Consider the following 14,304-nt stretch of genomic DNA (forward strand, 5'->3'; position numbering starts at 1 on the left):
GCAAGACAGCAACTGGCAAGCTCAGCAGCCTACAGCACAGAATACTTCCAAATACCCCTTCCACATATTAGCCTCTTCACCCAGATAGAGGCACCATTCCCATATTGCTGCATCAAAACCTAGGTGTAAGTGCCACTATGAATGGGTAATAAAGATCAGCTTTACATGTGTTCAGAAATGAAAGTAAAACCTTGACTCAATCATTATGGAATCTTCTAGCAGAAAAACATTGTTATCTCAGCCTCAGCTGTGCTCACTTACTCTGAGCCAGGCATTGGTCTACCTCTCTACAGAGGTAGGACATGAACCATGGTCCTTGATCCCATCACTGCTATGAAGTGCAAGTTGAAACCCTCTGGTTACATTTACATCCGGTGGTACTGACATCAGAACCAGAATTCTGCTGCCAACATTCTAACTTCTATCACATTACATTGAGCCAGCACCCAACTCACTAACCAACACTGAAGCATTGCTTCACTCAGAGCCAATTTTAAAATTCTCATACAAGTTTTGAAATTCAATTTTCAATTCCGGCCCCACAACCCTCACCCGCGTTACTCCAACCCAGCCTTGAACAAGCTCAAATTTCAATTAGTGTGCCAGCTTGGAAGTTCTCTCTTTGACTAAGACTTTTGGTCACCTGTCCTAATATCTCCTCTGCAGCATCAAGTTTTGTTTGATTATCCTCTTGGGTACATATGGCTATGATACCAAGTTATAGAAATAGTTTTGTAGCCTGCATCCTTGTGTGAGTCAACATTGTTAACAGAGGAGATGGAAGGACTCAAGGTTACAGTTGAACAAGAGGTTCAAAGATGCTCACAGCTTTACTGTTTCAGGTATGCTTTACTCCCTACACAGATACAAATTGAAACTGTACAGTAACTACTCAGCACATTGTACCAGGCGACCAAATGGCTAAGTTGTTCCCAGGGTTAGTTCTGATTTCCAGTTTTCAGTTATGTTTTAGACTTGCCGTGACTGCTGGGTCTTTGAGAGGCCCCTTTCTTCAATTTCTTCTTCATGTAAGTTTGTGGCTGTGGCTGGGGATGGGGAGAAACATTCACTGGATATTAGAAGAGCAATTTAATTTCCCAACCTTCTATTCATGAGAGAAAACAAACATTAGACACCATTCAGTCCCTCAGTCTGTCATATCAGACTCATGCTGCACACTTTGTTCCATTTTCATCAATACTCTCACCAACAAAATTCTGTTCATCTCAGTCTTAACCTCCATACCATTTGAAGTAACTGCATTTGTGCTGGGAAAGATAGTCTGTGACAGGTGAGCTGGTTAAAAGGATTAAATTTGAGGACAAGTTGCACATACAAAACTTGTCAGCTTTCTCACCAGCCTAGCCAATGTCTTTTCCCCAGAGTAGGAGAGTCTAAAACTAGAGGACATAAGTTCAATGTGAGTGGGGAAAGATTTAAAAAGGGACCTGAGGGGCAACTTGTTTCACAAAGTGGGTGGTGCATATATGGAACAGGTTGATAGAGGCAAGTACAATTACAACAGTAAAAAGACATCTGGACAGCTCCATGGATATGAAAGGGGAAGGAGGAATAGGGGTCAACACAGGAAAACAGGATTGGTTCAGTTTAGGAAAACAGGTCAGCATGAATGAGTTGGGCCAAAGGATCTCTTTATGTGCTGTCATATTCTGTTCAGAGATGTTATTGAACCTGGGCCTCTTTGCTTACAGGCAAGCAAATTACCACTGCACCACAAGAGCCCACATATCACCTTGTTAAGAAAATGACACCTCTGGGCCAGATGGGATTTGAACCCCACACCTTCTGGACCACAGGTCGAGATGCTACCATTGTGTCACAACAATCGTCAGACTAAACTTGTACTACTTGAGTACAGAACATTGAAAGGGTGACTTGATTAAGGTGATTAATAGATTTGATAAGTTGGGGAGACGTTGTATTGGCAGGGGTGCATATTAAAGGGGGTTAGTCAGTGGGAGAGTTTTTTTACATTTGAGCTATATATTCTACATGCTTGGGAGGGGAGTGTTACTAACAAGGCCAGTATTCATTGTCCATTCCTAATTACCTTTGAGGGGTGATGTCAGGAACTACTTCACAAAAAGAATTGCAGATCTCTGCAATTCCTTCAAATAACTCAATTTTTAAATAGTCTGAAGTTGCACAACACCAGGTTATAGTCGAACAAGCTTATTTGAGATCACAAGTTTTTGGAGCACTGCTCCATCAGGTGAAGTGGAGGGAAGCGCACAGCCATAGAAGTCTGCCTATCTACACCTGGTGTCATGAGATTTCTGACTTTGTCCACCCCAGTTCATCACTGGCACCTCCACATTAAAATAGTTTGATAATTTCATTACCCAACAAAAATCTAAGCTAAGAGTTGAATGGTAGAGCAGGCCTAATAGGCTGAATGACCTCCCATTCCGAAGAAGCATCAAACACATTATTGGTTCCATGTGATGGGTGCAGCCTTTACCTTTTTCCGTTTCATTGGCGATGCTACCTCAACTTCCATTTTCTCACCATTGCTATGTTCTTTGTTCGGGAACACCTCTGCCTTTGTGTCATCTTTTCTGTTAAAGATGTGTTCTACAAGACAAATATTAACTGTTAAGAATCAACTGATCACTGAACCCAAGATTAACATTTGTAAAGATACCATGAGTAGCACAAGCGTTTCAGGGAGGGGTTACGGATTAATTTTTAAATATCCATTCATACGACATGAGTGTTGCTGACTGGGCCGGCATTTACACTCTCTGAGGGCACTATAGGTCAACCCACAGCACATGGACTGCAGCAGTTCAACAGAAGGCAACTCACCCTCACCTTCTCAAGGGCACCTAGGGATGAGCAATAAACACTGGCCCAGCCAGTGATGCACATGCTCCATAAGTGAATTTAAAAGAATTATCATTCGTAACTCATTGACCTCGAAAAGGTGATGTTTGCCTTCTTGAACCGCTGCAGTCTGTGTGCTGTGAGTTGACCCACGTGCCATGAGGGAGGGAATTCCAGAATTTTGACCCAGCGACACTGAAGAAACAGTGATGTATTTCCAAGTCAGGATGGTGAGTGGCTTAGAGGGGAACTTGTAGGGGTGATGTTCCCATGTATCTGCTGCCCTTGTCCTTCTGTTAGAGGCTGAGATCAATCATGCACTTGGCACTTCTGGCTGAAAATAGGTGCAAATGCTTCAGCCATTGGTTCTGTACCCAAAGGTATGTCAAGGACAAGCTACATGTTTTCTGTGGAGAGATTAGGGAAAACTAACTATTCTCTTCAGAGAAGAAATGTTAATGAGGTTTTTTTTTCTAAACTCAGTGAATTGAAATTTGAAATCTCCTCCTGAAAGTGCACCTGAAGGCTCAGAACCACTGCTGGGATCCAACCTAAAGGTTACGGTCACAGAGCTCCTGCTAACAGTCACTCACCTGGGTACAAATCACTCATACTGTCACTTGAATCATCACTCTCACTTCCTTCGCTCTTGTCAGGCTCCCAGAATTCCTTCCGATTGTGACAAGACTCCTCCCTGTTAGATTCTCGATCCTGCCTTCTCTTCTGAGAGAGACATGCTGGTACAAAGGGCACCCCGAGAGCATCACACTCATTAACTGGGCCGAAACAGAGGGACAACATGTTAGTGGAGGTGGTCACTCTAACCCAAGGTCAATCCAATACCTCACCCACATTTGTGTCTGCCCCAAACCCCTGCCAGGCTAAAACTGACACCAAACAACTAAACAACTACCTACTCATCCACCCAGCACCAGTTTCTCTGCACGCCAGATTCTGAACAGGAAAATTCACTCAAAGACCTCAACAAGAGAGTTGCTGACTGGAATCTAATCGAGTTCAAGGTGCTTTATATATACAATAACAGATACCCAGGAGTAAGTTACAGACTGGAATTCAATCAAAGGGTTTAGGGTGGTTTATATATAAAATAAAATGAACTTCAAAACATTCAATCAGTGCATTCTTCTGCACTTCCATTTTAGTGCCTGGCACACCTTCCTATCTGAACAATACACTCACATTTCTTCAGTGCTTTCTGGTAGCGTTTCCCATTCACATGGCGAAGAACATGCTGTGGAATCTTGTTAATGTGGCGAATGGTCAATTTGCAGAACAGTTGATCCCTGAACAAATGGAGAAATGTCCCACATGAATTCACAGTTAACAATGCACTTCGTGTAACTATAGCCAGTGCTGGAATGTTAGAAGTGAAGCAGCCAATGTGTGCATAGTAAGATCCTAGAGCAACAACAGAATGACCACATGATAATCTGCTTTTTAAGTTACAGTGACTTGCTGGATAAATACTGGTGAACAAAATCCCCATTTCCAAATTGGTTGTAACGATATCTCTTACATCCCTCAGCACTGACCCTCCGACAGTGCGGCGCTCCCTCAGTACTGACCCTCCGACAGTGCGGCACTCCCTCAGCACTGACCCTCCGACAGTGCGGCACTCCCTCGGCGCTGACTCTCTGACAGTGCGGCACTCCCTCGGCGCTGACTCTCCGACAGTGCGGCACTCCCTCGGCGCTGACTCTCCGACAGTGCGGCACTCCCTCGGCGCTGACTCTCCGACAGTGCGGCACTCCCTCGGCGCTGACTCTCCGACAGTGCGGCACTCCCTCAGCGCTGACCCTCCGACAGTGCGGCGCTCCCTCAGCACTGACCCTCCGACAGTGCGGCACTCCCTCAGCGCTGACCCTCCGACAGTGCGGCACTCCCTCAGCGCTGACCCTCCGACAGTGCGGCACTCCCTCAGCGCTGACCCTCCGACAGTGCGGCGCTCCCTCAGCGCTGACCCTCCGACAGTGCGGCGCTCCCTCAGCGCTGACCCTCCGACAGTGCGGCACTCCCTCAGCGCTGACCCTCCGACAGTGCGGCGCTCCCTCAGCGCTGACCCTCCGACAGTGCGGCACTCCCTCAGTGCTGACCCTCCGACAGTGCGGCGCTCCCTCAGCACTGACCCTCCGACAGTGCGGCACTCCCTCAGCGCTGACCGTCCGACAGTGCGGCGCTCCCTCAGCACTGACCCTCCGACAGTGCGGCACTCCCTCAGCGCTGACCCTCCGACAGTGCGGCACTCCCTCAGCGCTGACCCTCCGACAGTGCGGCGCTCCCTCAGCGCTGACCCTCCGACAGTGCGGCACTCCCTCAGTGCTGACCCTCCGACAGTGCGGCGCTCCCTCAGCACTGACCCTCCGACAGTGCGGCACTCCCTCAGCGCTGACCGTCCGACAGTGCGGCGCTCCCTCAGCACTGACCCTCCGACAGTGCGGCACTCCCTCAGCGCTGACCCTCCGACAGTGCGGCACTCCCTCAGCGCTGACCCTCCGACAGTGCGGCACTCCCTCAGCGCTGACCCTCCGACAGTGCTCTTCTCTGTATCTAACCCCATACTGTAGCTGTCCTTGTGAGTATTTGATTGCTCTAAACCCTTAGTCAGATAAGATGCGGAGCATCTCACACTTACTGATTTTTAGTGCTGGGGACAATGTGTGGCTCAAACTGACTGAAATTAAATGGCTCCTTCATTGCCAGGCGTTGGTACTTCTTGCCTTTGGTGTAGGTCTGTAGATCTGCCAGTCGGCATGGCAACTCATGACCAGTCAGAGAACATTTAACCTTCAACACACAATACAAACATTAGTCGCATGAAAATATTTATGGGAATTTTAACTGAATGGAGAGGGAATGAAAGAGCGTTAGTCCCTGGTGCTCTGGCCCAACATTCTTCACTCATCCAAATCCACAATGGTTGTCCTATATTGTACATTCCACGTGGGATCTTCCTAGGCAGCCCTCTGCATATATTGTTCCCTGGAGTCTTAATCAGTCAGCTGATTATTGTTTCAGAGACTGTTAGATTGAGAAACTGGTTATTTTCTTCCAAGGTCCACATAACTGAACTAACCACCTCCTTAACTGAAACTAATGTTTCGTATTGCCCTTCAAGAGTGTGAAAGTTGACTTTAAGGTTTAAGGCTTGTTGTTCTGTCCCCTCTGTTCCACTCCCAAGTGCCACCATATAGGCTCATGATCCTGCAAGCTAACTAACAGTAAGTTTTTTTTCAGTAATTCTGGGGATGAGAGTGTCATTGGTGGATTGGTAAAATAGAAGCATAAGAGATAAGAGCAGGCTAGTTGATCTCTCACGCCTGGTCACCGATTTCAATTCCTGGTGAAGGGCTTTTGCCCGAAATGTCGATTCTCTGGCTCCTCAGATGCTGCCTGACCTGCTGTGCTTTTCCAGCACCTCACTCTCAACATTGAGCTCAATACCCTAGTCTATGCTTCCCCTCATATCCCTTGATCCATTTAGCCACAAAAGCTGTATCGACTTCCTTCTTGAAAATACAATGTTTTGGCCTCAACCAGATTCTGTAGTAGTGAATTACACGGATTCATTAAAAAAAATTCTCATCTCAGTCCCAAAAGGTTTTCCCTTTATCCTTAAACTATCATCGATGCCCATCCCCAGTTCTACAGAGAAGGTGATTAACTTTTATACAGGCTTGATAGAATTGAGTGTCTTGGGGGACAACTAGGAATCAATTACATTGATCTGGGTGACATACAGTCCCACACAGGGTAGCAGGATTCCTTCCCTACAAGACATTAAGTAGTCCAGTGAATTTATCCAGCAACCTATTCAATTCACAATCAATTTAGTTGATTCCAGATTTTTAATCAAATTCTCAAACTGCTCAGTGTAGAATTTGAATTCATTCTCTGGTTTATAGAAAGGACACCAGTACACTTTACCACTGCATCTCTATTTGTCAAATCCACTCTTACCACAATAATATATTTGTAAACTATTGCTGGGATTCGGAAACACATGCAGCAAGCAGCAGTATTTTGACGAATGGTCAGTGGACCCGAAACATTAATTGATTTCTCTCCAAAGATGCCGCCAGATCTGCTAAGCTTTTCCAACAATTTGTTGTTGTTTCTGAGATCTTACAGCATCCGCAGTTTTCCATATCTTGATTTCTCCAGAGAGAAAGCGAGAGGCTTTTAAAGAGCTTCTGCAGGTTTTCCGCCCAGAATGACAGCAGGTTCAAGCCTGTATAAAAGTTAATCACCTTCTGTGTAGAACTGGCTCAAACAGGGGAGGAGTGGGAGAGCAGTGGAACTGCAGTTTATTGTGTCGGGGGGCGATGTGGCTGTGGGAGCATTTCAATGGACCACGTGGTGTTTAAAGGGGTAACTTAAAGAAACCGTGGAGCTATTTAAAAAGACAAGAGGTTCTTTAAAGAGTCGTAGGGCCTCTTAAAGGGACCAAGCAGGTATTTAAAGAGATGGGGGCATTTAAAGGTCAATAAGGTATTACATAAAGGCTCTGCCTCACACTCACTCGGTTGTTGTGGCCAGGCTGCAGCGCCGGGTGTTGCTGCAGAAAGGCAATCACTTCAGGAGATAGAGGGTCAGAGACCAGTTCAGGAACCCCCTCCATGGAGATGGAGCCGGAGTCGATCCGATCCGTTTAAAATCGAGTATAACAACGGTACTTCCGGGTCAAGCACGTGGGCCACCAGTAACCGGAAATAAAAAATGACAACACTTCCGGACTTTTTAACCTAACCACCAAACGAGAAACTAAAACGTAATTTAACGTACTGATTTGAATCAGAGTCTCAAAACCCAGTGTCTAGAGTCAGGACAACCCCCTCCCGACTCCAACAACAGTGTTTTCTATTCCAAAAATCTATTTGGAGAGTAAATAAGGAACTTCCGGTAAGATGGCAGATGTGAAAGTGCACTATCTCCAATAACGAGTAAAACATGTGGAGCTTATCCGTGAGAATGGACCCCTTCAATAAAACTAAAGCTTGAGAAATTTGGTTGTTTCCTGCTGGGGAAATGCAGGTCTATGGCCTTGCAGTTTTTATCTCGACTGTATTATGCAGTGAAACCAAAATTAAAAACTAAAAATGCTGTCAAAAGCAGTTCTGGCCGCAGAGATAGAAAAACGGAATTAAAGTTTTGAGTCCAATGATCTCTTCAGAACTAAAGGGACCGGAAAATGATTGTGTTTATGCTGTTGACAAAGTGAAATGGGCTGTAAGTCCATATTTCACACAACCCATCTACTTCCCTTGTATTTTTTCCTCACCTGTTATCCCTCAAATGTACATTCACATCAACCATACTGCAGCAAGTTCTCACACGCTCTGGGTTAAATAACCAAATTACCTACTGGACTTGACGGTATTGATGACCATAGTTTAGGCCTCCCCACAATTTACGTGGAAAGAATTGTTCCATGGTCACCTTGTCAATCCCTTTCAAAATTCTGAATGTCTCTATCATGTCACCTTTCAAGGGAGGTCAGCTTGTTCATTTCAGTTCAGAATCTCTGCTGCAGAAATCATGTTCCATCTTCTCCAGGTGCTTCCATCTCCTTTTTATAACACACAGATTACAGCTGTTCACAGCACTACTTCAAATGCAGCATGATCCTCACCATCTTTGTAACCTCAAACACCCAATGTCTTTGACTCACATCCCTTGTGTGTATACCGCATCAAGAATGTCATTGTAAATTTGGCTGTGGAGTGGAACTTGAACGCTCAACCTCTGAGCTTGGATGCGAGAGAATGTGCCTCCAAATGAGTCATGGAAAACAGAAATGTGACACCACAATTTAAAAAAGGAGGTGGACAAAAGGTGGGTAACTATAGGCCCGTTAGCATAATGTCTGTAGTGGGGCAAAAGCTTGAAGCTATAATCAAGGAAGAAATAACGAGACATCTGGATAGAAATTGTCCCATCAGGCAGACACAGCAAGAATTCATGAAAGTTAGGTCATGTTTAACTAATTTACTGGAACTCTTCAAGGACATTATGAGTGGGTGGGGTGGACAATGGAACTAGTGGATATGGTAGATTTCCAAAAGACATTTGACAAGGTGCCACACAAAAGGCTCCTGCAAAACATAACAGTGCATGGTGGGCAAAGTAGTAGCATAGATAGAGGATTGGTTAACTAACAGAAAGCAGATTGGGGATAAATGGGTGTTCTTCTGATTGGCAATTAGTGGCTAGTGGTGTGTCTCAGAGATCAGTGTTGAGATTGCAATTGTTTATAATTTACAGAGATAGTTTAGAGGTGGGGACCAAGTGTGGTGTGTCAAGGTTCACAGATGATATTAAGATAGGTGTTTAAGCAAACTGTACAGAGGACAGTGAAAGTCTGCAGAGGGATACAGATCAGTTAGGTGAGTGGACAAGAGTCTCACAGATGGAGCACAATGTTGGTAAATATGAGGTCATCCATTTTGGTACAAATAACAGCAAAATGGACTATTATTTAAATTGCAGCATGGTGCTGTGCAGAGGGACCTGGGTGTCCCTGTGCATGAATCACAAAAAGTTGGTTTGCAGCTGCAGCAGGAAATTAAAAGGTAAATGGAATATTGTCCTTTATTGCTAGAGGGATGGAGTTTAAAACTAGGGAGGTCATGTTGCAGCTGTATAGAGTGCTGGTGAGGCCACACCTGGAGTACTGTGTACAGTTTTAGTCTCATTACTTGAGAAAAGAAGTCCTGGCACTGGAGGGGGTGAAGAGGAGGTTCACTAGGTTGATTCCAGAGTTGATGGGGTTGGCTTATGAGGAGAGACTGAGTAGACTGGGATTATACTCATTGGAATTTAGAAGAATGAGGAGAGATCTTATGAAAACATTTAAAATTATGAAGGGAATAGATAAGATAGAAGTAGAGCGGATGTTTCCACCGGTGGGTGTAACTAGGACAATGAGGACGTAGCCTCAAAATTAGAGGAAGCAGATTTACGGCTGAGTTGAGGAGGAACTTCTTCTCCCAACAGGTTGTGAATCTGTGGAATTCTGTGCCCAGTGAAGCATTTGAAGCTTCCTCAATGTTTTTCAGGCAAAGATAAATTTTTGAATAGTAAAGGAATTAGTGGTTACGGTGAGCAGGGTAAGTAGAGCTGGGTCCATGAAAAGATCGGCCATACCTTACCTCACTCCTATTTATGTTCATTTGGCTAACACATAGAAACCCATAGCTCATTAACATTGGCTTTCAAGAAAACCAGCCAAATGACTGAATCACAACACTTTGGGATGTCCTGCCACAGTAGCCAGGGAGGGTTAGCATTTATTTCTGACAAGGCATTACTTAGCAAGTTTGGCAGGAACAGAAACAGACTGTGATACAGCACTAGATCATGGATGAGCACTCTGCGCTGACCAATAAACAGGGGAAATAAAGAAACCATCAGTCTGGAGGATGAAAAACTTTCTACTTAGACACAGGAAAGAAAAAATTAAAATTTTTAGGGAGTGATGAACACTACCCTCGAGGGGCTATAACAAAGCCCTGTCAGAGTGTTACAGTGAGGGTCAACAAATGTGGTGCTGGAAAGCACAGCAGGAAAGGCAACATCTGAGGAGCAGAAGAGTCGATGTTTTGGGCATAAGTCCTTTATGAGAGTGTCACATTCCTGATGAAGGACTTATGCCTGAAATGTTGACTCTCCTGCTCCTCGGATGCTGCCTGACCTGCTGTGTTTTTCTAGCACCACACTTTTCGACTCTGATCTTCAGTCTGTGCAGTCCTCACTTTCCCTTGTTAGAGTGGGGGGTGTGCAACATATCAGAGTTTCACAGTGAGGAGTGAACGGTATATCAGGGTGTTACAATGAGGGTGTGGGGTATATCAGGGTTTTACCGTGAGGGGTGTGGGGTATATCAGAGTGTGACAGTGTGGTGAGGGTTGTGGGGTATATCAGTGTGTTTCAGTGAGGGGTGTGGGATATATCAGTGTGTTACAGTGAGGGGTGTGGGGTATATCAGTGTGTTACAGTGAGGGTGTACAGTGTATCAGGGTGACACAGTGAGGGGTGTGAGGACATATCAGGATTTTAAAATAAGGGCTGAGGGGTAAATCAGAGTGTTACAGTGAGGAGTGTGTGAATTATCAGAGTATTACAGTGAGGGGTGTGTGACATATCAGGTTGTCATGGTGAGGGGTGTGGGATATATCAGGGTGTTACAGTGAGGGGTGTGGGGTATTTCAGAGTGTCACGGTGAGGGTGTGTGGGGTATATCAGTATGTTAATCTGAGGGGTGTGGGGTATATCAGTATGTTAATCTGAGGGGTGTGGGATATATCAGGGTGACACAGTGAGGGGTGTGGGGTATATCAGGGTGACACAGTGAGGGGGGTGGGGTATATCAGGGTGTGACAGTGAGGGGGGGTGGGATATATCAGGGTGTGACAGTGAGAGGGGGTGGGATATATCAGGGTGTGACAGTGATGGGGGGTGGGATATATCAGGGTGTGACAGTGAGGGGGGTGGGATATATCAGGGTGTGACAGTGAGGGGGGTGGGATATATCAGGGTGTGACAGTGAGGGGGGTGGGATATATCAGGGTGTGACAGTGAGGGGGGTGGGATATATCAGGGTGTTCCAGTGAGGGGTGTGGGGTATTTCAGAGTGTCACGGTGATGGTGTGTGGGGTATATCAGAATGTTAATCTGAGGGGTGTGGGGCATATCAGGGTATGACAGTGAGGGGGGTGGGGTATATCAGGGTGTGACAGTGAGGGGGGTGGGGTATATCAGGGTGACACAGTGAGGTGGGTGGGGTATATCAGGGTGACACAGTGAGGTGGGTGGGGTATATCAGGGTGTGACAGTGAGGGGGGTGGGATATGTCAGATTGTGACAGTGAGGGGGGTGGGGTATATCAGGGTGACACAGTGAGGTGGGTGGGGTATATCAGGGTGTGACAGTGAGGGGGGTGGGGTATATCAGGATGACACAGTGAGGGGGTGGGATATTTCAGGGTGACACAGTGAGGGGGGTGGGATATATCAAGGTGTGACAGTGAGGGGGGTGGGGAGTATATCAGTGTTACAGTGAGGGGTGTGAGGTATATCAGGGTGACACAGTGAGGAGGGTGGGGTATATCAGGGTGACACAGTGAGGGGGGTGGGATATATCAGGGTGTGACAGTGAGGGGTGTGGGACATATCAGGGTGTGACAGTGTGGTGAGGGGGGTGGGGTATATCAGAGTGTTACAGTGAGGGTGTACAGTGTATCAGGGTGACACAGTGACGGTGCGAGGACAGATCAGGTGAGGGCTGAAGGGTCTTTCAGAATGTTACAATGAGGGGTGTGTGAAATATCAGAGTGTTACAGTGAGGGGTGTGGGATATAGAGTGTTATAGTGAGGGGTGTATGACCTATCAGGTGTCACGGTGAGGGGTGTGGGGTATATCAGAATGTTAATCTGAGGGGTGTGGGGTATATCAGACTGTCACAGTGAGGGTTGTGGGATATATCAGGGTGTTACAGCGATGGGTGTGGGACAAATCAGAGTGGCACTGCGAGGGATGTGTGGTATATCAGGGTGAAACAGTGAGGGTGTGTGGGGTATATTAGTGTGTGACTGTGAGGGCTGTGGGGTATATCATGGTGTCACAGCGAGTGGTGTGGGGAATATCAGAGTGTCACAGTGAGGGGTGTGTGACCTATCAGGGTGTCACGGTGTGGCATATATCAGAATGTTAATCTGAGGGGTGTGAGGTATATCAGAGTATTACAGTGAGGGGTGTGTGACATATCAGGGTTTCATGGTGAGGGGTGTGGGGTATATCAGAGTGTTACAATGAGGGGTTTTGGATACAGAGTGTTACAGTGAGGGCTGTGGGATACAGAATGTTACTGTGAGGGGTGTGTGACCTATCAGGGTGTCACGGTGTGGGATATATCAGAATGTTAATCTGAGGGGTATATCAGAGTGTTACAGTGAGGAGTGTGTGAAATATCAGAGTATTACAGTGAGGGGTGTGTGACATATCAGGGTGTCATGGTGAGGGGTGTGGGATGTATCAGGGTGACACAGTGAGGGGTGTGGGGTATATCAGGGTGTCACAGTGAGGGGTGTGGATTTTAGAAGAATCTTACTGTAAGGGATTACTGTTTAATTTCAAATTGCCCAGAAGTCTAATTATCTGCTCACTATGAAGTTCTGTAGGATTTTGTTGATAAATTTAAAATGACAGAAAGATTTTATCAGACTGGTGGGGCTAAACTCTTCCCTCTGGTGGAAAGAGCCCAGAAGAAGGGTCAGGAACTTAACATCTGAGCTGCGATGGTCAACGATAATGCTAGGAAGCATTTCCTCACACAAATGGGAGTGACAATCTGGAACTGTCTCCTCTATAGACAATGTACTGAGGCTCTAGGCCAAGCCATGTTTCTAGCAGCTTGTTTTGCAGAACTTGGCAGTGCTTATTTCGGAAAGGCAAATCAGGGCTGGACCTGTACACTTAATGGTAAGGCCATGAAGAGTGTCACTGAACAAAGAGACCTTCGAGTGCAGGTTCGTAGCTCATTGAATGTGGAATCTCAGGGGATAGGATAGTGAAGAAGGTGTTTGGTATGCTTTCCTTTATTGGTCAGAGTATTGAGTTCAGGAGTTGGGAGGTCATGTTGTGGCTGTACAGGACATTGGTTAGGCCGCTGTAGGAATATTGTGTGCAATTCTGGTCTCCTTCCTATCGGGAAGATGTTGTGAAACTTGAAAGAGTTCAGAAAAGATTTAAAAGGATGTTGCCAGGGTTGAAGAGTTTGAGCTATAGGGAGAGGCTGAATAGGCGAGGGCTGTTTTCCCTGGAGCATCGGAGGCTGAGGACTGACCTTATAGAGGTTTATAAAATCATGAGGGACATGGATAGGGTAAAGAGAAAAGGTCTTTCCTTGGAGTGGGGGCGTCCAAAACTAAAGGGCATAGGTTTAGGGTGAGAGGAGATAGATTTAAAAAGATCCTCAGGGGCAACTTTTTCATGCAAAGGGTGGTGTGTGTATGGAATGAGCTGCCAGGGGAAGTGGTGGAGGCTGGTATAATTACAACATTTAAAAGGCATCAGGATTGGTATATGAATAGGAAGGGATATGGGCTAAGTGCTGGCAAATGGGACTAAATTAATTTAGGATATTTGGTTGGCATGGATGAGTTGGACCAAAGGATCTGTTTCCATGCTGTACATCTCTATGACTCTCTGACTGTAAAACTGTTGGTCCAGAACAACAGCAAGACGGTATTCAGAGACAAAAACAGGAATTGTTCGAAAAACTCAGCATCTATGGAGAGAAATCTGAATTAACGTTTCAGGTTGTGTGTCCCTACCTCAGAGTCTGGTATACAAGGTTTTAATACAGGTTGGATGAGCGTGTTTTCCACAAAATGTCAGCAGTTTTGGTTTATTCATGAGGGAAAGTAAAAATGTGACCTG

The 14,304-nt window shown here is 45.9% G+C and overlaps 1 protein-coding gene across 1 annotated transcript; it reads right to left on the minus strand.

Annotated features, from left to right (window-relative positions):
• Positions 1-829: 829 nt before the first annotated feature.
• Positions 830-7,539, minus strand: surf2 (surfeit 2). The gene is made up of 6 exons (XM_043720649.2): positions 7,388-7,539; positions 5,501-5,652; positions 4,048-4,151; positions 3,441-3,623; positions 2,483-2,595; positions 830-1,046 (listed from the first exon to the last, which is right to left on the minus strand). Exons 1-6 carry the CDS (start codon positions 7,484-7,486, stop codon positions 963-965), a joined length of 735 nt encoding a protein of 244 aa, XP_043576584.1. The 5' UTR covers positions 7,487-7,539; the 3' UTR covers positions 830-962.
• Positions 7,540-14,304: the final 6,765 nt, after the last annotated feature.

The sequence above is a fragment of the Chiloscyllium plagiosum genome, unplaced genomic scaffold (genome assembly GCF_037043375.1).
Source record: "Chiloscyllium plagiosum isolate Xiang-an unplaced genomic scaffold, Cpla_swu_hap1 HiC_scaffold_21, whole genome shotgun sequence".
Taxonomy (NCBI): Eukaryota; Metazoa; Chordata; class Chondrichthyes; order Orectolobiformes; family Hemiscylliidae; genus Chiloscyllium; species Chiloscyllium plagiosum.

Coding starts and splice junctions, on each gene's coding strand:
- surf2 (XM_043720649.2), bottom strand. CDS start 7,486: ATGGAGGGGGTTCCTGAACTGGTCTCTGACCCTCTATCTCCTGAAGTG. Junction 4,152..5,500: donor GTCCCCAGCACTAAAAATCA/GTAAGTGTGAGA, acceptor CCATTTGTTCAG/GGATCAACTGTTCTGCAAAT. Junction 1,047..2,482: donor CGCCAATGAAACGGAAAAAG/GTAAAGGCTGCA, acceptor CCCCATCCCCAG/CCACAGCCACAAACTTACAT.